The 25,004-nt window shown below is 48.2% G+C and overlaps 1 protein-coding gene across 12 annotated transcripts in view; it reads left to right on the top strand.

Annotated features, from left to right (window-relative positions):
• ST6GAL1 (ST6 beta-galactoside alpha-2,6-sialyltransferase 1) overlaps positions 1-24,498 on the top strand; it is a 123,341-nt gene extending 98,843 nt beyond the window's left edge. For all 12 annotated transcript variants that reach the window (XM_072752489.1, XM_072752490.1, XM_072752487.1 and 9 more), the window contains 4 exons: positions 1,670-1,767; positions 17,461-17,559; positions 18,633-18,807; positions 21,379-24,498. In XM_072752489.1, the coding sequence (XP_072608590.1) occupies positions 1,670-1,767; positions 17,461-17,559; positions 18,633-18,807; positions 21,379-21,620 (614 nt within the window). In that variant the 3' untranslated portion in view covers positions 21,621-24,498. The remainder of the gene's footprint in view (positions 1-1,669; positions 1,768-17,460; positions 17,560-18,632; positions 18,808-21,378) is intronic.
• Positions 24,499-25,004: the final 506 nt, after the last annotated feature.

Genomic DNA, 25,004 nt, shown 5'->3' with positions numbered 1-25,004 from the left:
TTCCCTACGGGCCACCATTGTGCACAAGTGGCCTTCTTCAGCTCGGGGCCTCTGCTCTTCTTGCCACATCTGGGGCAGGCCAGTAGTGGCCCCTGCTGCAGCCAACCCTGGGGTATTGGCCGTTCCCTGTGGATTTCTTTAAATTCTGCCTACAACTTTGTAAATAATCCTTTTATCCAGTTCTCAGTGACTCCGTCGGAGTTGGTCCTGTTTGGGTACTGAGATGCTCAGATTAGTCATTTGCTCACCTGTGAAATGGAGAAGCTGACCAAGCGAAGCTTCTGATGGATCTGCTTTTCTGGTGTGATTACTGCCAGTCATTTTCGAAGCCAGTGGCTGATACTGATAAGCGTGTTGCAACCTGAGTTGTGTAAAGGTGTGCCTTCTGCCCTATTTGCAGTTCAGGGGGTCTGCCCTGGAGGCTGATAAAGTTTGGACTATGTACATCTCATGGAATTTTCAAACCGTTTTGATGAGTTTCGTCCCAGGATGGAGATAGGGTTGTTTTTGTGACTAGATGATATGTCTAGACCCCTGAGGCTTAAAAACTATGTTAGAATTGAAGTAAAGAGGGAGGCTTTCATCTCTTAATTCCGTGGGCATTGTTTTTACAGATCATTTTGTGTTGAGCCAAGTTCCTCCCCGCCCCTCACCTTCTGGTGTCACCTTTGTGGATGAAGAACCACCCCAAATAAATTTCCCACGAGGAGGGAAATAAAACGACAGAAAATTGGGTTGGCCTCCAAACCTTGTGCAGATTGCAGTGGTGAACCCTAAACTTGCTTGAATCAAGTAAGGTTAGGATGAGCTCATGGGAGGTTGGCTCAGGTTTGGGATAGAGCTTAAAAGTCATTAGTCCTCTCCCTCAGAAGATGGGTCAAAGCCAAATAGAAAAAATTCTCCAAGTCTTCCAATCTCTGCTGAAACAGCTACAAGGGACAGGGAACTAGAGCCAGGGAGTGAATGAATTTTTAAAAACATGATCTGTCTGATTTTGCCTGGATTTAGGACACTATTTCTGACAAAGAAATAGAAAATGTGGGATTTAGTTTCGATCTCTGACCTTCTATTCCATCTCTACCACCACTCAGGTTTTTGAGCCTTCCTGGGCCTCAGGTTCATAATGGAACACTCAGGGAGTTGTCTTGGATACCGTAGTAAATCTCTCCAATTTACTGAGCATTGCAAGCTTTTCAGAGTGCTATGTGGACTTTGCACTTGTGGGTTACACTGAGCTTAGGGAAGCGTCTTCATTTTTCTGATGGAGGTGGAAGTGTGACCTACTGGTAACACCAAGAGAATATCTGGTTTGCTCCTTTGGTAACTGGAATAGTGATTACATCTGAGGTAGCACGCTGGCCCTATTCACCTTTCTGTCGTGCCCAGGCATACTGGAGTCATGGAATGGATTTCAGGGATGCAACAATACGAGCCTCGTTAGGTTTTGCCAGGCAGGTGGGTGGTCATCTCTGTCTACAAACTGTACCAGAATGCCCCATATAAATATGATCCTTTTCTCTTGTGATGGGGATCATGATGGGATAAAGATTAGGAAGTAGTATTCTCTTGCCTCTCCCCTTCTTCCTGCCCTCTCTCCCTCCAGACCTTCCTCTGTTTCTGCATGTTGCTGGTGCTCATCACCTCTTTTCTCTTTCCTTGTGGTTTATAGATGATCATGACGCAGTCCTGAGGTTTAATGGGGCACCCACAGCCAGTTTCCAACAAGATGTGGGCACGAAAACCACCATTCGCCTGATGAACTCTCAGGTAAAATTTCTTCTGTGTGGATCTGGAGTGAGAGAAGGATCACAGTATAGATCCTAATGTAGAACCCACCTACTGGGAGCATAGCAGAACTGCCAAATTAAGTCCCATGACCTTCCTGAGGTCATTCTAAGACCCAGCCTGGTGATGTGTTCATGAAAAAGCCCCGAAGGCATCAGATGGCATTAACAGAGGTGTCCAGTGCCCTGAGAAAGCAGAGTTCTGCTGTCTCCATAGCTGCCAGGTTGTATGTGAGTATTGCATGAGGGACAACGTGGCAGAGAATATCAGAGTGAGGGATACTGTGAAACGTAAGGGGAGCAATAAATGTGGGTGTGTTTGATAAGCTATAAAATAGTTTACAAGTATCATAAGACATCAGCACCAGATGATGATGTGTTTTATGGCACTAGAAGTGTTGCATTGCCCTCATGAATTCTGCAAGAGAATTAGTTTCCTGAAGTGTTTCCAGGTAGGACATACTGATTTCTCAAAACTAATGGGGACTTGAGAAATACTCTTGCCACAAAGTTCTGTTAATAAATTTAATGAGTGGTAAAAAACAAAAACAAAAACAAAAACAAAAAACCAAAACGACCCATATATCAAAACTAGCATGAGAGGTCTACAAACACATTCACCTTGCTCACAACTATCAATGTTTGTTGTTCTCTGTGTAAGCACATAAACCTTGGGTGTTTTTATGTCAGTGTGTAGACTCTATGTTGCCTGGGACTCTGTGGCTGGGGAGCACATCCTGGGAGTGATCATAAGTGCCCTTTGAACTGTTCCAGTTCTTCACCCCTCTGGCACAAGGCCCTACCTCTGTTTCCCTCAGACAACAGTCTCTTCACTGTTTGCCCCTCAGGAACTCACCAGCTGGGCAGAAACTGCGTCTTGCATGGCCCACTTTCCATCTGAGGCCCACAGTCATAGGAACCTTTCTATGAAGGGACTGGGATTGACGAACTTAACTTCTTTGCAAGTGGCTGCCATTTTGTTTTCTGTTCTTTCTCAAATCCCTTGGTGATAATGTCACTCTTTGTCACTGTAATATCCTCGGTAGACTCTATGTGTTTTCAGTTCCTATTTATTATTTAACCTCATATTTGGGTTTTATATGACTTGTATTATAAACTAGAAGAGGGAAGAATAAAAGAACTAGATTGGTGAGCAAGAGACTATGGAGCTCCGGAGCATGTGGCACCAGAGTAGGCTTTGAAAGATGGGTAGGATTTGGAGAAAGAGTAATAGGCATTCTTAAAAGTGGTATCGGCAGGACAGAGATACATAGGCAATGAAGGAGACATCCAAATAAGTCTCACTGGCAAGGGGGTGGGGATGGCTTTGTGTTGCCCTCGAGAGGAGATGAGGCTGGAGCTTCATGGCTGCTTTTGGACCTGGCAAGTCTAGAAAATCAGGCAGAGAAGGTGGGATGAGCTTTCCCTTCTTTCTCCTTTTCCTTCTCATGCCCCAGTCAAAGAAATCCTGGAGTGGGAGAGCTCAGGAAGTGCTACAGCTTGACCTCTACTTCTGTATAAGGTGGTACCCAAAGATCCACCTTTGCCTCCCTCTGTCCCTCCCTTCCCCCTTTCACAAATATGGACAGTACCGAGTGAAATGCAGTAGTCAGCACATCGGTCTGCAGTCAGCCTGCCTAGGGCTGAGACCTGGCTCTACTTCTTAATAGCTAAATGATCGTGCATAAGTTACTTATGCCTCCATCTGTTCAGGCGTGGAGGGGAGAATAGCAGTACCTTCTTCATGGCACAAGGTTGTTAGGAGGAATAAGTGAGAAGACCACGGAGAGCCCCTAGTACCTGGCATATACGTCAGTGGATGATAGCTACTCTTACATTCATGTGGGGTGGCGCTGAGATGGGTTTGGGGGATACAGTGGTGAGCCCAGAAGGCTGGGTGCCTTCACCTGCCACCTACGGCTGCAATCAGTTGCTATGCAGAGACAGACGGTTGCAACAGAGAACTACAAAGGACAGGATCAAGGTGCTCCCAGAGCCCATTCAGGGGAAACTCTCCCTGGTCAGGGACATCAGGAGTCGTGAGGAGGTGAGTCAGCTGTGTGGGTATAGAAGTTGAGAAGAGCGAGGGCCTTGCCTAATGAGACAACGGCCTATGTGAGGCCATGTATGGACAGGGCAAGGGAAGATAAGGGCCCAGGGGGTGGGGAGCATGTGTGGGGGTGTGGTGAGCACTGAGGCTGAAGGTAAGGGGGAGCCATGCCCTGGTGCTGCAGCCAGGGCTAATCTCTGTGGCATGACCAGACGTACTCTCTGCAAAGGTTGCTGGCATCCATCTGATCAGAGCCCTGCGGTGCATGGAGACACAGTTAGGAGGCTCTTGCAGGGCAATGCTAACAGTTGCTGCAGAGGAGAAATGAGGGTAAGCATGAGAATGGAATGGAATGGATTTGAGATGGATTGGCATGTGTGGTCCTGAGACATTAGTGGGTCAGCAGTGGGGGGTGAAGGGAGAGGGGCTGCAGGTGCTACTGGATTTCTGGCTTGTGTTGTTGGCCGGCTGGAAGTCACTGGGATTGCAAGTGCTTGAAGACATTTTGGGTTGTGTGGGCTAGGGTCAGAGAGGAGGGTAGGATTAAAAACTGTGGTTCTGGATGGGGTTAATCTGAGCTGCCTCATAGAGACCTGTGAAGAGATGTCAAGTAGGAAGCTCTACAGAGGGGGTTGGAGCTCAATGGTGACCTCTGGGCTGGAGGTGAGAATTTGCCTTTTTTTTTTTTTTAAAAAGATTTTATTTACTTATTCATGAGAGATACAGAGAGAGGGGCAGAGACACAGGCAGAGGGAGAAGCAGGCTGCCTGGGGGGAGCCTGATGTGGGACTCGATTCCAGGACCCCGGGATCACACCCTGAGGCGAAGGCAGATGCTCAACCACTGAGCCACAGGTGTCCCTTTGCCAGTCATTTTTATATGTGAGGCAATGAAACAGTGGGGCCAAATGAAAGCATGAGGGACAGGGTGTAGACAGAAGTTCTATGCAGGGGCTTTGGGTAATGAAAACAAAAAGAGAGGGTAGTCAGCAATGTCCGATGCTACCAAGGCCCTCTGAGGTGAGGCCTGAAAAGCATTGTTTTCTCTCTGGCCAAAGGGAGGCCACTGGTGACCTTTGTCAGCAGCTTTTTGGGAGAGCAGGGATGCCATATGCCAATTGGAGCCTAGGGTCAGGAGTGAGTGGGGAAGGCCAATGTGGATAGTTCTTTCAGGAAGGCTAGCTCTGTAGGGCAGAAGAGAAGCAGGGCAGGGAGTCTGAGAGAGTCGAGAGTTCCAGCACCAGTTTCTGTTCTTTTCTTTTTTTTTTTTTTTAGATTGGAGAGAACTGAGTAAGTTTACAAGTCACTGGGAAGACAGTCACAAGAGAGCATGTGCTGTGTGGGTGCATCAGATTCATAAAGACAGAGTGTTGAATGGTGGTTTCTGGGGGTGGCGAGGAATTATTGTTTAATAGGTAGAAAGTTTTGTTTTGGGACAATGAAGAAGTTCTAGAGACGGATGGTGTAATGGTTGTATGAGAGCATGGATGCACTTAATGCCACTGAGCGGTACACTTAAAAATGGTGGAAATGGTACATTTTATGGTAGGTATATTTTACCACCATAATTTTCTTTTAGGTCAATGAGGAGAAACCAAATGATGGAGGGAGAAACTGAATATACTAAAAAGAGGGGATAATACCTAAGTGATGGGGTAGAGGGATTGATCCAAAGCCCAGCTGAGAATCAAGCCCCCCACAGGAGGGAGTCAGAAGAGAAGAAGGCTAGGAAAGATGTAGCAAGAGACCATTTGGAATGGAAGGATGAAAGGGCTGCTATTTTCTCCAAAAAAGTAGGATGTAGAGAAAGGGAAGTTGTTGTTTGTTTTTTTTTGTAAGGAGACTGAGGGGAAGTGAGGTTTCAGTAGAGGAGGTTTGAGCAAAGAAGGCCTGAAGCGAGCAGAGGAAGGAGCCAGACAGAGGAATGGAGCAGGATTTCCAGGCCATGCTGGCCACTTTGGAGCTGGAGACTGTGACTTCAGAGAGAATGGGTATGATCTCCAGATCTGTAGGGGCAGCGATCAAGAAGAGGGAGCTTGGAGGAGCCCTGAAATTCTCTTGGATTTGGGAGGCTGCCCCTCCTTAGGCATTTCTTCCAGGTGGTTAATGGAGAGGTAAGTATCCATCCTGCGAAGATTTCCTTTAAAGCTGTGGTAGGTTTGCCTAAGAAGCCCTCTTCCAGGTTAGGGAGAGAAAGCCTATGTCGTATGTGGCAACAGGGCGTCCTGATTGGACTTCAACCGGGACATTCCCAGATCACTTACTGAGGCTTAGCCTGAGACCACAGCTGGTGCCACTTCTTTAATACTTCTTCTGTCTGAGGCCCATACATATCTTATCTCACTTGATCTTGGGGTCAGTGCTGTGAAGTGTGATCACCAACCACTATTTTATGTGAGGATACCTAGGTTCAAAGAGTCTGAGTGAATTGCTCAGGGGAGGGCAGAAAAGATGTGATAGAGGAGGGATTTGGATCGAAGTTTGTTTGCCAGTTTTCTGGAAGAGTTTGTGTAGAGTTGGCATGTTTCTTTCTTTTCTTTTTCTTTCTTTTTTTTTTTTTTTTTTTTTTGCATGTTGTAGAGTTTGTCAGTAAAGCCTAATTTACCTTGTGGGAAGTTTTTAGCTATAAACTCAATTTCTTTAATAGATTTAGGGCTATTCGGGGCTTCTGAGTGGCTCAGTCAGTTAAGCGTCTGGGTTCAGCTCAGATCCTGATCCTGGGGTCCTGGGATTGAGCCCCACATCAGGCTCCTTGCTCAGCAGGGAGCCTCCTTCACCTTCCGCCTGCCTCTTCCCCTGCTTGTGTTCTCTCACTCTCTCTGTCAAATAAATAAATATAATCTTAAAAAAAAAGGAAAAGATTTAGGGCTATTCATGTTACCTGTTCCTTCTTGACTAACCTTTGGAAGTTTGTATCTTTCAAGAAATTTGTTCATTTCTTCTAAGTTATTGAATTTATTGGCATGAAGTTGTTCATAATATTACCTCTTTATCCTTTTGTAAAAGATTTACTGTATTTCTCTCATTATCCTTTTTAATGTCTGTAGAAAATGATGTGATGTCTGATGTGATAGGAGACATCCTTTGGGGTGATTCAAGCAGTATTGGAATTCACAGAGCTTAAAAGGACTTTGAAGATCAACGAGCCATGAATTCATTCCAGAAGTTCTTATTTGATCACCTGCCCTGTGCCAGCCTCTGTGAAGGGAGCTGGAATTGAGCAGCCCACAATAGCAGTAAAACAGACAGACATGCTCCCTGCCCTTGTGGAGCTCAGGGTCTTACTGGGTCATTTCATTTTCCAAACAAGATGACCCAGGCCCGGGAAGAGAAGGTGGCCTGCACAACACAGAAGGTAATGGCAGGCCTGGACAGGATGAAGGCCTCCTCACAGCTGGGTCAGACTCCTCACCGGCTCTCTTCTGGAACCTTCCCAGTCCTCGCCTCTCACTCCCTCCTTGGAGTTACCCATCTCACCCGTGGCCTGGCTCTCCCACCATGATGTTCTGTCTCCGAGAGGAGATGTGTTTGTCTGTTTTGTTCACTGTATATACCCAAGTACCAGGACCAGTGCCCAATACGTGGTAGGCATGCAATAAATATTTGTTGAATGAAGCATAGTCTAGAGAACCTTCGGCTCACTCAATGGACTGCCTCCAAACTTCTCTAAGTTCTTAAAAAAATTTTTTTTGGACTTGTTATTTGGAAGTACTTTAAAACTTGCAAAAAAAGTTGCAATAATATATCTAATAGGAAGAATGCCTGTATACTGTTAATCCAGAGGCACTCACTATTTCTTTGTTTTACCTCATTGCTGCATCATCTGCTCTGTTCATTCTTTGTAATATTTTTTCATTTGAGAGGAAGTTGTATATATTGTAGACATCAATCCCTAAATACTTGGTGTGGGCAGAAAGTTTATGCCCTCCCCCATTCATATAGTGAAGCTCTAATCTTCAGTGTGATTATATCCGGAAATGGGGTCTTTGGGAGACAAATCTATTTAGATGGGTTCTTGAGCGTGGGCCCCCACCCCCGCCATAATATGCCATGTGAGGAAGGCGGCCATTTACAAGTCAAGATGAGCATCCTCACTAAGAACCAATCTACTAGCACCTTGACCTTGGACTTCCCATCATCCAGAACCATGAGAAGTAAATGTCTGTTGTTTAAGCCTCCCAGTCTATGGTATTTTATCATAGCAGCCTGAGCTAAGGGTTTTTGGTGCTGAGTGGTAGAATTTTGCTATTACAAAAACCTAACAATGTGGAGTGGCTCTGGAACTGGGTAATTGGTAGAAGCTGGAGGAGTTTTGAAGGGCATGCTAGAAATATAGATACTAAGGGAAATTCTGGTGAGGGTTCAAAAAGAGGAGAGGAGGGCAGGAGAGAGAGTTTCCATCTTTTAAAAGAAGATGTAAATAATCACAAACAGAATGTTGGAGGAAATACAGATAACAGAGGCCCTTCTGGTGAGGTCTCAGATGGAAATAAGGAACATGTTCTCGAACAATGGAGAAAGAGTGATCCTTGTTAGAAAGTGGCAGAGATTTTGGCTGAACTGAGTTCTAGTGTTTTGTGGAAGGTAGAACTTGTGAGCAAAGAAATTGGATGATTTACTTGAGGTGATTTCCAAGCAAAGTGTTGAAGGACTGGCTTGGTTTCCCCTGACTTCATTTAGTGAAATGTGAGAAGAGAGAAATGAATTAAAAAAGGAATTGTTTAGCAAAAATGAAACAGAGCTTAAAGGTTTGGAAAATTCTTGGCATATCTGTATGGCAAAAGAAAGAAAAATAAAAAATTGTTCTAAAGAGAAAATGAAGGGGTGGCCCCAAAACCATTTGATAAGGAGATCAGCAAGGGTGTGAACCACAGACCTACTCAGCACCACAGCAGAAACTCTGCCAGCTTGAGCTGAAGGAGACGGGACAAAGTGGAGGAAGGCTGTGGGCCTCTTAGGTCCTACGAGCCAGAACTATATTCTTGGGCTGCGAATGGGCATTGTTCTTCATGAAAGGAAAAGCATGATCCCAAAGGTGATGCAGAAATCATCAAGGTTGCATCCTTGGTTTCAAAGGTGGGAGGGAGGCCTTGGTTTTAATAGGCCAGATGGTAGCTGCTCAGAGCCCTGGCTGTGAGATTGTGGCCTGGCAGAGCCACACAGATGGGACCGCTGCCCTCGTGGGTCCGTAGGGCACAGCACTGAACCAAAGAGGGTTCTTCTCAAGCCTTAACATCTAGTGGTATTTCCTTTGCTAGGTTTTGGACTTTCTTGGGACCTGTCACCTCTTTTTTCCTTCTGATTTTTCCCTTTTGGAATGGGAATGTCTATCCTGTGCCATCCCACCACTGTACTTTGTACATGACTTTTCTGGTTTCATAGGTTCACAGCTGGGGAAGAGTTTTGCTTCAGGATGAACTGTCTCACCCTATCTGATTTGCATAATATTCACATGAGACTTCAGACTTTAGAGTTGGTATAGGAATGAATTGAGACATCTAGGAGGTTGGGTGGAATTCATCTATTTTGCATGTGAGAAGGATGTGATTTTGGAGGATCCAGGGGCAGAGTGTTCTAGACTGAAAGTGTCTCTCTTGAATTTATATGTTGAAGCCCTAACCTCCAGTGCAATGGTGCTTGGCTATGGGGCCTTTGGAAGATGACCAGATGAAAAAGAAGTCTTGAGGGTGGGGCCTCTATGATGGGATTAATGCCCTCAGAAGAAGAGAGAAATCTCTACTACATGAGGACATGGAGAAGGCAGCCATCTGCAAGCCAGGAGGTGGGCTCCCACTGGGGAACCAGATATGTTGGCACCTTGACCTTGGACTTCCCAGCCTCTGGAACTACGAGAACTAAATGTCTGCTCTTTAAGGCACTCAGCTTCTGGTATTTTATTATAGTAGTTCCTGAATGGACTAAGTTAATACACCACCTTAGGCTTTGTTTCCTAAGAACGAGATTATTGTTTTATGCAATCAAAGCACAGTTATCAACTTTTTATGTTTACACTGATGATACACTTTAATCTGAGTTCCAGATAGGTTTGTTTGCTGATTGACCTAATACTGTCTTTTATGGCATATATTAATTTATTTTGGTACAGGATCCTGTCCATGATCTGGTAGTGCATTTAGTTGTGCCTCTTCAGTCTCCTTTCGTCTGGAATATTTCCATAGCCTTTCTTCTTCATTTAAGGCACTGACATTTTTGAAGAATGAAGTCCTTCTTCAAAAAAATAAATTATTTGAGGTTTTTCCGATGCCTTCTCTTAGATTCGGTTCATACATTCCTGGCTGGAAAAGCACACACATGATGTTGGGTCCTCCTAAGAGCATCACACCAGGAGGCATCCAAAGTCTATCTGCCCTTCAGCTGATTTTAATTCTGATCACCTGGATAAGGTATTGTCTGATTTCTCCACTGTATAGCTATTACCTTTCCCTTATAGTGTATGGCTGAATACTTTAACACTGTGCCACTATTCTTCTCCTCATCAAAATTTCCTCCTATATTTAGCATACCTGGCTCACTTTTGCCTGAACCAGTCTTTCCTTTGATGCTTGCAAAATGGTAGTCTTCTAACTATAGCTCTCTCTGTTCTGCATCATTAGGTTGGCACTTGGAATTCTACTGTGAGTGAGAGCCCTCCCTTCTCCTCCTCCATGTATCTTCTCCCTCTCTCCTCTCCTTTCTCTATCTATGGTTGGTAAGAACTCATGGATTCCTCTTTTTCCGGTGGTTTGTAATTCATCATTGTTCTGAATTACTTTGGTGTTCAAATAGTCTTAGATTTGGCCAGTGGGAGTTCCTTGAAGCTGGCCCCTATTTCTCTGTGACATGCATGCCCTCCTTAGTTTTTTTTTTTTTTTTAAGTTTGGTATCTTCTGGCATAACAAGGTAGTCCAATTAATTTTGTACTTATCTGTTGTGTTTTAAATGTTTCATCTTTATTAGTTTTATGCTGAATGTATATATACACGTGTATTCTGGATCAGAGATAGATTTCTGATCTAATACTGTACAACAGATAATAAACGTACTAGTTCTTCCTTGCTCAAGCTCTGACTTCTAGGGCAATGCAATGAGAGCCACATCAGTTGTCCTACATGACTAGCAAGGTACTTCATAGGCAAGGGACAAAAAGTAGGTGGTTCTCCCCTCTCTCTAACACACCACTTGTAAGAGGCAGGAGGTAGCTGTCCCCTCCCTCAAAGGGAACCCTTCTTAATCCAGTCCTTTAGAATATAAACTGGCTCAGATGTGAAACCAGAGACGTCTATAAGTTCCTGGACCTCTTTCCTCTTGCACCAGGCTTCCTGGCCTCTTAGCATATCTCTGTATTAACCTAGATATATCGTCTGAGCTATAACCATTTGCCTTCTTGGGGAGATAAGAGATTTAATTATGTTTTGAACCAGAGCAGACCAACTAATTAGACAAATAACTATAGAGTTCATTCTGATGGTATAGAAGAGTATAGGCATCTAGGGCTTATAGCAGGAGCACTGAGATATTGAGGAAAGTTTTATTTCCTCATACTAACCTACCTTAGCTCTGGAATATGTCATTTTTTCCAAGGAATCTTGGCTCTTTTAAGTAAACATTGATATTAGAAACCAAGATCTGGGTGCTAGGTGGTTCATGCCTACTGAAGTATCTTTGCTTCTTGGCTCTTATAGCACAAAGAACTAGGAAATAGTACATGTATACACGCATTCATGTATTTACTGGCATATATGGACCTGCGTGTGTGCATGGACACATCTGCATAGACACATGCATGTTCACGCAGATATGCCTGTTTTAGAAATGATAGACCCCGACTGAATTCAGTCTATCCACATAAAGTATCCCTTGCCTTCTGCATTCTATATTTGCATTTCCCCCTCCTTTCACAGTGAGGATCCTGCATCTAACACATGTGCCCATTTATTTATTTGCTCGCATTGGTAATACCCCTAAGATAGTTTGAAAATTACTTTGCACATCTCTCCGTACTCCAAATCTACCAGAGGGAGTTCAGGATGGATTTGCAGTTTTCCTCCACATGCTGCCCAAGCCTGGGGTCGCACAGTCACAAGATGTATCTTATACCTAAGTCACCTGGATTCCTCCCTCCGAAGTGTTTCTCTTCACTGCGATTGTCGAATTCATTTGAAATTCTGTTGTATCCATTTTGTTTCAGTTTTGGGGTTTTCTTTTCCTTCTTTTTAAATCATGCACAATATTAACATGCTCTCCAAATTCAAAACTATCCGAAAAGCTACAGAGAAGTGTTAACCACCCCTATAACATTCCTCCCGCCCTGCTCTACCCTCACCCTTTGTTGGCAGCCAACTGTACTGTGTTTAGATGTGTCCTTCTGCGTTTGTGTTTGTCAAGACAAACAGTGTATAGGGTTTCTGAGGTCCCCGTGGCTCTTACACAGAAGATAGTGCAGTGGGCTCTGTGTGCTCTTTTACACTGCTTCTCTCCGAGTGTCTTCTCGAAATCACTCCATTAGCTTGTAGAAATTTTCCTCCTCCTTTGTTATAGTGGCATAGTAGTCCTTTGTGGCTGAATTTTGTAGCTTTATTCTTGTAACCTCTCCAGCTTGGACCGTGAAGTACTTTCCAACATCAATTCTTCTTATACTTGCTGATTCTTTTGATGACTTTCTGGGATGCCAGGGGGAATTACAGGCACCTCTGATTTGGGGTTTGCAGTGGCCTTCCACTTGAGGTACCCTTCTCTCTGTGAGAGCACCTGCTTCTTGTCCAGGTCCAGTTTACCATGGTCAGGCCTTCAGTTTTCGTATCTGCTCAGGACCTCTACCACCGCTCCGTGTGTCTTCCTGGAGCGCTGACTACTTCTGTAACTCTGGCAAAGTTGCCAGTTTGGCAGCTGGAACACAGACTTTTTACTGTCTTGAATGAAGGTTGTCTGGTACAGTGGGAAAAGATGAGACAGTCCTTAATTTGTACCCTAGCTCCAGCCTTTCTTAGCTGTGCAATCCTGGGCCAGTTATATGACCTCTGACAGCTTCCTTTTCAGGCCCTGTTTGGGGCTGAAAATACTGTGAGGGAGGATTAAGAAGACATGGACTTTGATTGTGTATGAGTTTAACAAGACAGTAAGTCTAGACTCAATAGTTATCAGTATCTACACACACACACACACACACACACGGTCTATCAGTGTCCTAGGCCTGCCATCAAAATACCACAGATGGGAGTGCTTGTACAACAGAGATTTATTTTCTCACAATTCTGGAGGTCAGAGGTACAAGATCAGGGTGCCATAAAGCTTGGTCTCTGATAAGGGCTCTCTTCGTGGCTTGTGGAGGGCCACCTCTCCGCCTCTTCACGTGGCCTTTCCTTGGTGCACATGTGGGGGGGGAGAGAGAGAGAGAGAGATCTTTAGGGTCTCTTCCTTTTCTTATAAGGATATCAGTCTTATCAGATGAAGGACCCATCCTTGTGACCTCATTAAACCTTAATTATCTCCTCGAAGGCCCCATCTCCAATATAGTCACATCGAGGGTTAGGGTTTCAACATAAGAATTTTGGTGGGGGGCGGGAAGACGTAGTTCAGTCTATAACTGAGGGGAAAAAAGATTTGGGGAGAAAAAAGGCCAACATATTCATACAGATATTGTCTGTTGTTTTCTTACTCTTATGCAGTCGTGTGTTTTCTTCTCTCACTTTCTGCAGTGAGCATTTCTTACTTTGTGACTGGAGAGATGACTTTAAACAGGTTTCCATGGGCAGCCCTGGTGGCACAGCGGTTTAGCGCCGCTTGCAGCCCAGGGCCCGATCCTGGAGACCCCGGATCGAGTCCCACGTCGGGCTCCCTGCATGGAGCCTGCTTCTCCCCCTGGCTGTGTCTCTGCCTCTCTCTCTCTCTCTGTGTCTCTCGTGAATAAATAAATAAACTCTTTTTAAAAAATAAAAATAAACAAACAGGTTTCCATAATAGCACCTCTCCGTCTCCCTGCGTGGCCTTTTCCTGGCAGGTGTCCCTGGGGGCTCTGTTGCTGTGGCGATGACTCACGTCCCTCGTCACGAGGCTCCTGGGATCCCGGACCCCAGTCGGACTCTGCACCAGGCTAAGGGCAGGGGCACCTGAGAAGATGCGCATTCTGTCCCCAGCGCCTTGGCTGGCCGAGATGCTCCTGGCACGGCTGGTGCCCCGGCTGGTCCCCCCGCACCTGAGCCCCGCGAGGGGAAATGGCCCTCCCCGGCCCCGGAGCACTGCCCGCCTCCCGGAGCCGCGCGGAGGCCCCTCGGGTAGGGGGACATCTCTCAGCGTCACTTTAGGGCCGCCAGAATGCGAGAATGCGCGCGGGCAGGTCAGGGCCAGGTCCGTTTCCACTTGCGGGGTGCTTGCCCGCCGCTCCCCGTCCCCCCTGGGGCCTGGCTGCCGTCACCTCTGCTCCTGCTCTGGAAAACGAGCCCTTACCTTCCTCTCTTCTCAGTTTCTTACTCAGCGCTTCCCCGCGCAGCAGCTGGAGGGAGCGGGGGGGGGGGGGGGGGGGGGTTACCCAGCGTGCGCATGCGCGTGAGGACCGAGGCTGTGGCGCCAGGGCGCTCCTTATGCGCATGCGCACTGGGGGGGGGGGCAGCCTCTGGGCTCCCCTTCTGGCTCTGTGCCCAGCTCGCCCACAGGTCTCTCTGCTCTCTGGACCTCAGTTTACCCATCTAAACGTGATGGATTGGGTCCAGCCCCTCGAGGATCTTCCAGCTTTGACTTGCTGCGACTCAGACAAGCAACATTCTCGCGCCGTGTCTGTCTCCTCCCAAACCCCCGCCGACCCCCCACCCTTGCGGGAGGCAGTGCGGGTCGGTCAGCGGGGCGGACCCTGGGGCCAGGCAGCAGGGCTCCCGTCCGGACCCCCTGCTACTAGCTGTAAGCTGGGGCGAGTTTCTTGGCATCTCTCACTTTATCTCATTTATAAAACGAGCGTACTAATAATAATAATACCTCCTGGGGCTGTTGCGAAGATGAACTGAGACAGTGTATGGAAGTACGTGGCTTGGGATGAACGGCACCGGATGGCATCGGTTGCTATCGTTGTTCGCCTTTGTGGTAAAGGAGAAGAGACTTTTGAGCAGCTCCCTTGGGACTTGAGGCCCGCAAAGCCCCAGATCCCAGGAAAGCCTTAGGATGCCAGAACTGGCTGCCAGTGGCCTCCTCCTTGTGCAGAGATTACTGGGAGGAGCAGGGACGTTTTAAGAATCCCAGTTGTCTCTATCCTCCTGAGCACACCTGCATCACCTGGCTGATGGCAGAGAAAGAAGCGGGGCTCAGGAAAAGACCTGGGCTCTCAATACACCAGCCTCTCCGAGGGGGGCGGAGTGGGGTGGGAATAGGAATGAAGTTGTGGAATTCTGTCCCCAAAGTATAGAATAGTGGGAGGTCGCCCACTGCTCCCTGGGCCTCCCTGTCGCCAGCTCCATGGTGTCTGCCTTGCAAAGCAAGGGCCTGCCAGGATGCCTGGCCCGCCTTTGGACCACAGCACTGCATGCCTGTGCCGGGGGTTACAATGCTTCCCAGGGACACAGGACTGCACTTAAAGTGAGAAGACATTCCTTGATCCAGTGGCCCCTCGCTGTGGGACTTGAGCCCAACTGCCTCATCCTTGAACTTCAGACCCCCACCTCACCCACCCCTGGCACATACCAGTTGCTTTTCTTTCCACATTCTCATTGTAGGAAACGGCCTGAGGTCTAGTAGTCCCCTTGAACCACTTTCCTTCACTCTCAGCACGCAGTGAGTCTACAAGTCTCCAGCTGCAAGTTGTAGCTCCTTGTCCTTCCCCATCATTTTTTTTTGGCTGAAACCTGGTCTCCCCTTCTCTCAAATTCTCGAGATTCCAGAACACTAGTCAATTTACATCCTTCTCACTGAAAAGCCTTCACCAGTTCCATAATCTACTGAAGAAACCCACATAGGCGTGGCCCCTGCCTATGTTTTTCTAATACCTTCTAGCTCTCCCCTTGTATCCTAGCTGCACTGGACAACCTGCGTATTCCCAGATAAGCTCCTCATGGTAGTGAGTAGAATTAGGTTTGTCTGTTAGTGACAGGAACACGCTGTCCACCCCTCAACACTAGGTTAACAAGATAAAAATGTATTTCTATGTCATGTAAAAGAAGGCCAAGGGTGGACATTCCAGAACTGCTATGGTGTTCTAGTGTGTCAGGAACCCAGGCTTCTGCTACCTTGTGCATTTGCCCTTCAGTCATGGGACTTCAGCTTCATGGTCCAAGATGACTGCTCCAGCTCCAGCCATCACATCCACTCTCAGCTGGCAGGAAGGAGGAATGAACAAAGAAAGGCATGAATTTGCCTCTAAGGACACTTTCTGGAAGTCACACTTGCTCACATACCCTTCGCCAGAATTTTATCACGGGGCCAGACTTAGCTGTAAGAGAAGTTGGGAAATTTTTTTTTTTTTTTAAGTTGGGAAATTTTTATTTCAGGTCATCTTTATTTTAGGTGGCCATGTGTTGAGGTAAACAGAAATGTTTGTTTCCAAGGAAGAAAGAATGAATGGATATTGGGTGATACCTAGCAGTCTCTGCCACATGTCACAGTCACAGCTGGGACATCCTGTCTCCTCCCTCCCCACTCCCCTGGCTTGGCTGGCTATGATTTGTCCCTAAACACTCACTCACCTCATGGCCAGACTCACGCTGGCACCCTGTAACCCCCTGGGGACTCCTTTTTTTTTTTTTTTTCCTTTTTTTTTTTTTTGAAAGATTTTATTTATTTATTTTAAAGATTTTATTTATTTATTCATGATAGACATAGAAAGAGAGAGGGGCAGAGACATAGGCAGAGGGAAAATCAGGCTCCATGCTAGGATCCCGACTCAGGACTCGATCCCGGGACTCTAGGACCGTGCCCTGGGCCAAAGGCAGGCACCAAATCGCTGAGCCACCCAGGGATCCCCATAAAGATTTTATTTAAGAGAGAGAGAGTGCACAAGCAAGGGGAGCGGGAGGCAGAGAGAGACAGAGATGCAGGGAACCTGATGCAGGATCCAGTCCCAGGACCCTGAGATCATAACCTAAGCCAAAGGCAGACGCTTAACCGACTGAGCCACCCCTCCCTGGGGACTCCTTAGCACCGAGTAGAACCCAGCCAAGGTGGGCCTACTGCTAATAGTTCTTATCTCAAAGATATACTGAGGAAGTGGGATTGTAGTCTTCAGGCTTCCAGGCCATTCTTACCTTTGGGGGGGGACGAGGTAGCTGAATGACTTCAGAGGCTCCTGGCAAGTTGCCGCTCTCTGGGTTGACACCTTCCCATAGTCATTCTTGGGCTATTACAGTGACACTGATTAGCTCTCTGCCTCATGATGGTGAGCGATCGGGGTGCGGAGGGATTGTGGTGATTCTTGCTCTTCGTTTCAGAGCAGCTCTTGATTTGATTTCTGCCACTTGTTCCTCTCAGTTTCCACCTGGGGTAAGTGTGCTTTTGAAGGTGAACGTCCGACGGCTGATCTCACAGATCACTGAAATTAAGTGCTACACCAAGACAGAAGCGTCGAGGGCCCTGGGGCCTCCGGTGGTGCTTGTCAAGCCAAGCGTTTACATGTCAGCATCCAGGTGACAGTTGGTCTGTTTCTTCCTTGCAGCTGGTCACCACCGAAGGGCGCTTCCTCAAGGACAGTCTGTACAACGAAGGAATCCTAATTGTGTGGGACCCGTCTGTTTACCATTCAGATATCCCAAAGGTAGGTGGGCGTCCGTGGGAAAGAGAGATTGAGTCTTCAACAGAAGACTCAGAGATGCTCCCAAGTTCCTGGGTTTTGAAAGTCACGGCTGACCTTGGCCAGCCCTGAAGACTGGCTCCTTCGTCATCCGGACGAGCAGCGCAGAAGTATTCCTGTCCTGCAGCCTTGCTGCTGTGCTCGGCCCCACAGGGCCGTGTTTCTCTCTTAACTCTGGCGCGGGTCAGGAGTCGGGGTGGCTGGATTTCTCACTGTCGGGTGGGGCCGTCCAGTACAGTCATTTCGGGTGCGGATCAGCAGGAGTAGACAGTGATTACACATTCCTGGGACAGAATCACCATTCTGCTTTCCAGAATTCTTCCCATTTCACTCATAACAACAGAGGGAAGTAGATAGGGGCATGGCTGTTTCCCTTGTACAGGTGAGGAGACTAGAGTATGGAGAGGGGAAGTCACCTGGCCCAGGACTTTGTTTACCAAGCGGAGGGCTCTGTTTCGGGGTTGGGAGTCTCAGGCCCCCTTGCTCTGCAGCTCCTCCAGAGTGGCATGCTTGCTGTCCGTCGGGCGTGTCAACCAGCCTCTCCCTACGTGCCGTAGTGCCACAAGACAACGGTGTCAGGGCGCAAGGAGGGAGGCTGCTGTCCTGGGGACACTGGATTCTGAAGTCAGACCCCCTGGGCTCTGGTCATCCGTCCCCGGTGCCCTCGCCACCTCAGCCTCCACAGTCTTGCTCTGGTCTCACTTAGAACTGAAGTTTGCCTGGGGCGGGACAGGGGCTCCAGACCCACAGATGTGGCAAGCTGTGCCCCAGTTTTCACCCCTTTAAAAATAAGAAGTGGGATTAGATGGTGCCAATGGCCCCTTTGGGCCCTGATGGCATTCCTTGAGTCATGATCCCGAAGTCTGAGGCTGTGCCGGGGTGGCCAAGCTCAAAACTCCCTGTGAGCACCAGCTGTGTGCTGAGTCTGCTGTGCTGTCAAGCGAGAGCTGTGATGCGGAGAAGTCTGGAGTCTGCTCCAAGGAAGGAGCTCTGAGGCACATCCCTCTTCTTGAGAAGATCCTCTCCTTCCCTTTCAGTGGTACCAGAGCCCCGACTACAGCTTCTTTGAGAACTACAAGAGCTATCGCAAGCTGCATCCCGACCAGCCTTTTTACATTCTCAAGCCCCAGATGCCTTGGGAGCTATGGGACATCATTCAAGAAGTCTCCCCAGAGGAGATCCAGCCCAACCCCCCGTCCTCCGGGATGCTCGGTGAGTCCGTATCTGGGGAAAGACATCTCATGTTTGTTTCTAGAAGAGATTAGAAAATGAGATCTCATTCATTCATTCATTCATTCATTCATTCATTCATTCCTTCATCCAATTCATTGCTTACCAAACAATTGCTAGGTTTTTGCTGTATGTGTAGGCTGTGCTAAGTTCTACATAAGATCCAGAGACCAATAAGAGAGAATCCCTTTTCTTTAGGGTGTTTGTGGGGGAGTTCAATCAGGGGTCAGAAAGCCAGGAGGGCGCACCCCTTTGTCAGCGAGCTTGGTGAAGGAGTGGCATTGGGCCAGGCCGGGTGAGGGGTGGATTTGGTGTGGGGAGGGGGCAGGAAAACAGGAAGGGCAGCACTGGGATTTGGAAGAGGAGGGGAGGCAGGCATTGGCCTCCCAATTTAAGGGGGCACCAAAAAATTCAGTGACTGGGTAAATACTATGCATATAATATCTTTTAAAAATCACAATTAATGTAAGATTTTAAGCTGAGTGAAATATCAACATTTTAAATAAGGACAGGATCAGTGATCATGTTATGCTGAGCCATACTGGAATCCGAGGACAAACAAGAATCAATAATATTTTATTCAAAATTTTAAAAATCGGCCTTAACCAGTGAATACCCTAGTCATGGCCCTGAGAAGAAGAATGAGAGGCAAAGCTTTATGGGGTTTGAGGGTTGTGAATGGAGCTGAGGGAGCTGGTGTAGGTGGGCTGCGGTCTGAGGCCAGAGGGTCCTAAATGCAAGCTTCAGACTTTCTTCTTGGACACATGGAAGGGCATCTCTTTCCTCTGCACCCCCCCCCCCCCCCCCCCCCCCCCCCGCGCAGGATGGCTCTTCTCCTCCAGATGGCTTCGGGACACCACCCTGTGTGATGTGCTTGCTCTCCTGGAATGCAGACTCCCTCAGGGTGGGACGTGAGACTGAAGCATTCTTTTTTTTTTTTTTTAATTTTACATTTTTTCCCTCAAAACTTTAGATTCTAGTTAGTTAATACATGGTATAAAATCGGTGTCAGGAGTAGAATTCAGTGATTCATCACTTACATACAAGCCCCCGTGCTCCTCATCACCAGTGCCCTCCTAATCCCCACCACCCTTCCAGCCCTTCCCCTGCCCACCTCCCCTCCAGCAACCCTCAGTTCTCTGTCTTTAAGAGTCTCTTAGTTTGATGGGTTCTTCTGGGTGCAGCACAGGGTAGCCCCATGGGAACTGTCCTCTGAGCTCATGAACAACTGAGTGTTCAATGTCACAGGCACTCCTTGGAGAAAGGGATGGGGGCCATCTCAGGACCATATCTTCATACCCTTTTTCTTCAACTTCTGTATGTATGCATTTGGGGCTCTTCTGGGAGACCTTATGAGCAGGAATAGTTGGAAAAGCATCTGGGGAACACTCTCCCATCGCCCCAGTGGCTGGCGTTTATCCATGCAGTCCCCTCCATCGCCAGCCCTGCCCTCATCCATCCCTCCTGGTCATGGCCCCTACCGGGCCCCATACCACTGCTGCCAGGAGATTTACTTGAGACCCATAGGATGTGCTCCCTCCCATAATTTTCAGAAGCCACTTCTGTTGCGCCCTCCCCAGCTTGGTTGCAGAAGTATCTTTTCTCCCCCACTGGACCAGGGGCAGCCAGAGAGGGCTTTTCCCATATCTGATTCCTCTGGAACATAGTTGCTGCTAGCAGTTCACAGTTTGGCTATTAGTGAGAACTGCTTCATCCTAAGGAGTCAGAAGGGGTTGTTAGAAGGAGCTGAGAGCCATGATCTCACTGTATGCTAGCAACAACCTGTGTGGTAGGAGAAGCGGTTGGATCACCCCTCAGGGCAGATGGAGACCTTGAGGCCCAGGGAGAGACGTGTCCTGCATGAGACGCTTGAGCCAGGTGGGGACGAGCATGGGTGTAGCAGGAGTCTCCTGCCTCTCATTGGGTTGTGTCTCTAGCACAGTGTTCTGTGCCACCTCCCCGAGAGCGCCAACCTGGCCTCACCCCCTCCGCTCCATCTCCCGTCGGAATGAACGGAGCCCATCAATATGGGCCACGCAAGCTCCTGTTCCCACCACCCCCGTGGCAGCTGAGGGAAGGACAGCCTCCACACCCACACTCTTTCTCTGAAGTACCGTTAAGAAACAACTCCCCACAGTCAACACCACCTGCGAGGCTCCTGCTGGATACACAAGTGCTAGAAAGTACTATCTACGTGTGATGGTACTGTCTCCTCTGTCCTCTTGTCCTCTCTCTTCATGTTCACACCGATACACTCAGTGACTGATGAACGGAGCACTTCAGTCCTCTAGTGTTTAGGGAGAGGCTGCCCTGCCCAGCCCCTGACGTGGGTGCTAGGGATTCACAGGTCATAAGCTCAGCAGCCTGCACCCCGAGGAAGCCTGCTGGACTGGCTTACTGGCAGAGCTCGGGCTGGGAATCAGAGTTGTCAACAGAAACTCTAGATCGACATCTCCCCAGGTTTGGGTTTCTGAGCTGCTGGACTCACGGGGCAGACCTCTAGGGTGCCGGAGTGGGTTGTCGGGCAGGACTTACCTCTGCTCTCCTCTTCAGGTATCATCATCATGATGACGCTGTGTGACCAGGTGGATATTTACGAGTTCCTCCCATCCAAGCGTAAGACTGATGTGTGCTACTACTACCAGAAGTTCTTTGACAGTGCCTGCACGATGGGCGCCTACCACCCACTCCTCTTCGAGAAGAATCTGGTGAAGCACCTCAACCAGGGCACAGACGAGGACATCTACCTGCTGGGAAAAGCTACACTGCCTGGCTTCCGGAGGATTCGCTGCTGAGCATGGGCTCCCTGGTCAGGTCCCCCTCGCCATTCTCCACCAAGTCTGGGCAGATCATGCTCCTAAACAATCGCGGCCCACACTGTGGGCCTTCTGTGAGCGAGAACCTCAGGCTGTAGGAGTCCCAACAGCAAGCAGCCAGGTCCACTCTGCCCCGTAGCTGCAGAGGTGTGCGAGCCCAAAGCCTCCTGCCACACACATGTACACACACACCTCGCGTTCTTTCCATACCACCTTCCCACCAGGGCTGCCAAAGCTGGGTTGTTTTCTCCTTATTTTCACAAACCAGCACTCTCCATTGCTTCAAACCTGCACCTTTACACCGATGTCACATTTTAAAGAAATTCTCCCAAATTATGATTGGGCCCAGTATAAGGTGGCTCTGGGGGCCAATGAGTGGTACTGGGCATAGGAAACATGTCGATTCCTCCAGAACAAAGTTTCTCCCAAAGCCCATGCCCCTGGGAGAGGTGGCATTCCTATCTCTCTGGCTGGTTTGGTGGGTCCTTAGCCTGGGTGCTTCTGAGCAGAGGGTCTTGATGAACCCACATCTTCTCCATATGGAGAAGAGAGGCACAGAAGGGCACTGTCTCCATCCTCCGGCTGTCCACAGTTCAGTGGGAGAGAGACAGGGAGGATTCAGTGTGCTCAGTGCTCAGTGCTCAGGGTGTTCGTGGCGAGGCCGACTCCGTGCTGTCCGCTCTCGTGCTCAGAGGGGCCACGCATTTGCCGTGACTGTGGTCGGAGAGGGCTTCGCTGAGCTGCGCATTGGAGGAGCTTTTAGAGGAAGTGGAGAAACACGTCAAGCAGATGTTTGAGTCATTTGAATTGTATTTTCCCTTCTGCCTTTACTGCCCATGTTTATTCTCTAAGGTCTGCCCAAACTTCAAGGCTCAAGTTATTTTTTAAGGAAACCGCTCCCGCTGAGTGCAGCCCCATGGCAGACACCTGGCAAGCCAAATGCCAAAAACCTGACTTGTCCACGCTCGGCCTGGCCTGACCCTTCGCTGCAGCTGGGTTCACACACCATGTCTGCTGCTTCCCTGTCAATGCCTGCCCCACCCCCTCCTGCCTGCCACCTTGTTTTTCTCCTTTAAAACAGTAGATTGTTTCCCTCTCTCAAATTACTTTTAGGCATTTTGTACTTTAAAAGCATCCTGATCCAATGATTTCTTTGACCTTCATGGGCTTTTTTGCAGAATGTGTCTCAGGGAGTTAGGGATGTGGTTCCCTAGAATTTAAAGTTGCTCTCAGAAGTCAGAACCTTAGGGCAGCCCGGGTGGCTCAGTGGTTGAGTGTCTGCCTCTGGCCCAGGGCCTGATCCTGGAGTCCCGGGATCGAGTCCCACATTGGGCTCCCTGCATGGAGCCTGCTTCTCCCTCTGCCTGTGTCTCTGCCTCTCTCTCTCGCTCTGTCTCAAATAAATTAAAAAAAAATCTTAAAAAAAAAAAAAAGACAGAACCTTAGAGATAACGGTTTATCAGACGGCTATGCCCTCCACCTCTACGGCGAGGGGCAATGTCAGAGTCTCCAGATAGAGCCCCTCCCACCGTGGTGTGCAAATAAGCTTCCTGGGGAGTTTTGTTACCCCCTTCCCAGGTGAAGAACCACACTGGACTGGTCTGGCCCCGGTGAGGAGAAGGTAAAGGACTCACTCAGGGTTACAAAGTAATGCTGTAGAGCCAGGGCTCCTAGACCCAGGCTGTGGACTCCTGGCTCCATGTGCTCAAGGGCCTCTTCAGCTTGAGTTCTAGACCAGCGGTCTGGGAGCTGGAGTGCTCTCGTGCTGCCAGACCCTTGGGTTATATGGGCAGTAGAAGGAGTCCTGGAGAGAGAAGCCCTGGGTTTTCAAATTGATGTTCCCCTGTTTACTAGCCATGCCACCATGGGCTAATTCTCCTGAGGCTCTGTTTCCACATTTGCTAAATGGAGGTAATGAGCCTACCTCACAGGGTTGTTGTTAAGGTTACATGAAACACCTGTCCCGGGTCTGTACTTGGCACATAGCAGGTGCTTAGTACATAGTGGCTTCTTTGCCTCTCTCCCTCCTTCCTCCAATAAGAACCTGCTCCAGGCTCACACCTGGGCAGGACCTTGCTTTGAGGGAAGCCAGAGAGGGAATCCCATCATCAGGGAATTAACTATGCTACTGGGAGATGACAACTGCCCTGGCTGGAGCACCCAGGAAACCATCCAAGGCAGAGGGGGTGCAAGTGCAGAAGTGTCCCTCCTCCTCCTGCTCCCTCCTTGCAGCTCTGGTCTTTTGGCTTGGGAATAGGCAGAGCATTTGGGCTGCTTCCTGCTGTGTAGAGGGAGTCTTCTCCACCTCTGTGCACCCAGGAATTCTCAGCTTGCTTTAGGTTCTCTTTCGATGCACTCATTGCAATCTTTGAATCATAAACAGTGAGAGGAAGGTGGCATTCCACCAGTGGGAGATAGGCGTTGGTGTGGACACTGAGACTACACTGGGTAGATGCTAGCTTTTAATTGTTATTATTAATATAAGGGATCAAATTAATTTAAGTGTGATTCTGGGTCTATGGAACTTTTAATTCTGTGTTCTCTCTCTATGGAAACTAGTAAAATGCAAATAAGACAGGGGTATTATTGTTGGTCTGGTGAGATGTTTAATATTTGCGACAGGTAATTTAAAAATGGTGACTGTGTGCTGCAGGGAAGTCCCCATCCCAAGGGGATTGTGTCTTTGTCAGTAGGTGTCTCTTCATCCTTTGTCATGTGTTCCCCCAGTCCTTCAATCACGTAAGCTATTCACTTTGGTTTGGAGACCTCCATCTCAGAAGTGTCTGAAACATGCCTAATCTCATTCTGAATTACCCAAAGATTATGTAAAATTTTAAAATAAACATGTTTTTAAAAAGCTTCTCCCTCTCTTCTTACTCGCTAAGGGAACCACTGCTGCTTATCACCTTTTGTCTCCAAGGAGGACATGACTGGAATCCCAAAGCCATGAAGCCTCCCCCACTAGTTTCTCTTCAGTACTCCAGGAGGAAGAATGGTCTCTTTATATGGCAGCTTGATTGGTTTTTCTCCCTTTTGCTCTTGCTTGGATTCAGATGACTGAGTTGTCTGCCCCCAGGGAAGGGATGAAGGAGGACAGAAAGAGAAGGAAGGTGTTCACCTTGGTTTCCAAAGGCCTAAGGACCCTAAGGGAATGATGTCTCAAGGGGATAGCTAAAATGTTTGAATAAAAACCATGAGAAGCAGGAATAGGAGAGAAAGGAAAGTTCCTTTTCTCTGTGAACTGCATACACCTGCCATTCTGGCTTGAATGTGTCCCCCTAAACCACACTCCATTGCAGTCTGTTTAAGTGTGCAAGAGCAGGGACACCTGGGTGGCTCAGTGGTTGAACGTCTGCCTTTGGC

This window comes from Vulpes vulpes, chromosome 3 (assembly GCF_048418805.1).
Source record: "Vulpes vulpes isolate BD-2025 chromosome 3, VulVul3, whole genome shotgun sequence".
Classification (NCBI taxonomy): Eukaryota; Metazoa; Chordata; class Mammalia; order Carnivora; family Canidae; genus Vulpes; species Vulpes vulpes.
Note: the sequence above shows the minus strand (reverse complement) of the source record. Positions and strands in the feature narration are given on the sequence as shown.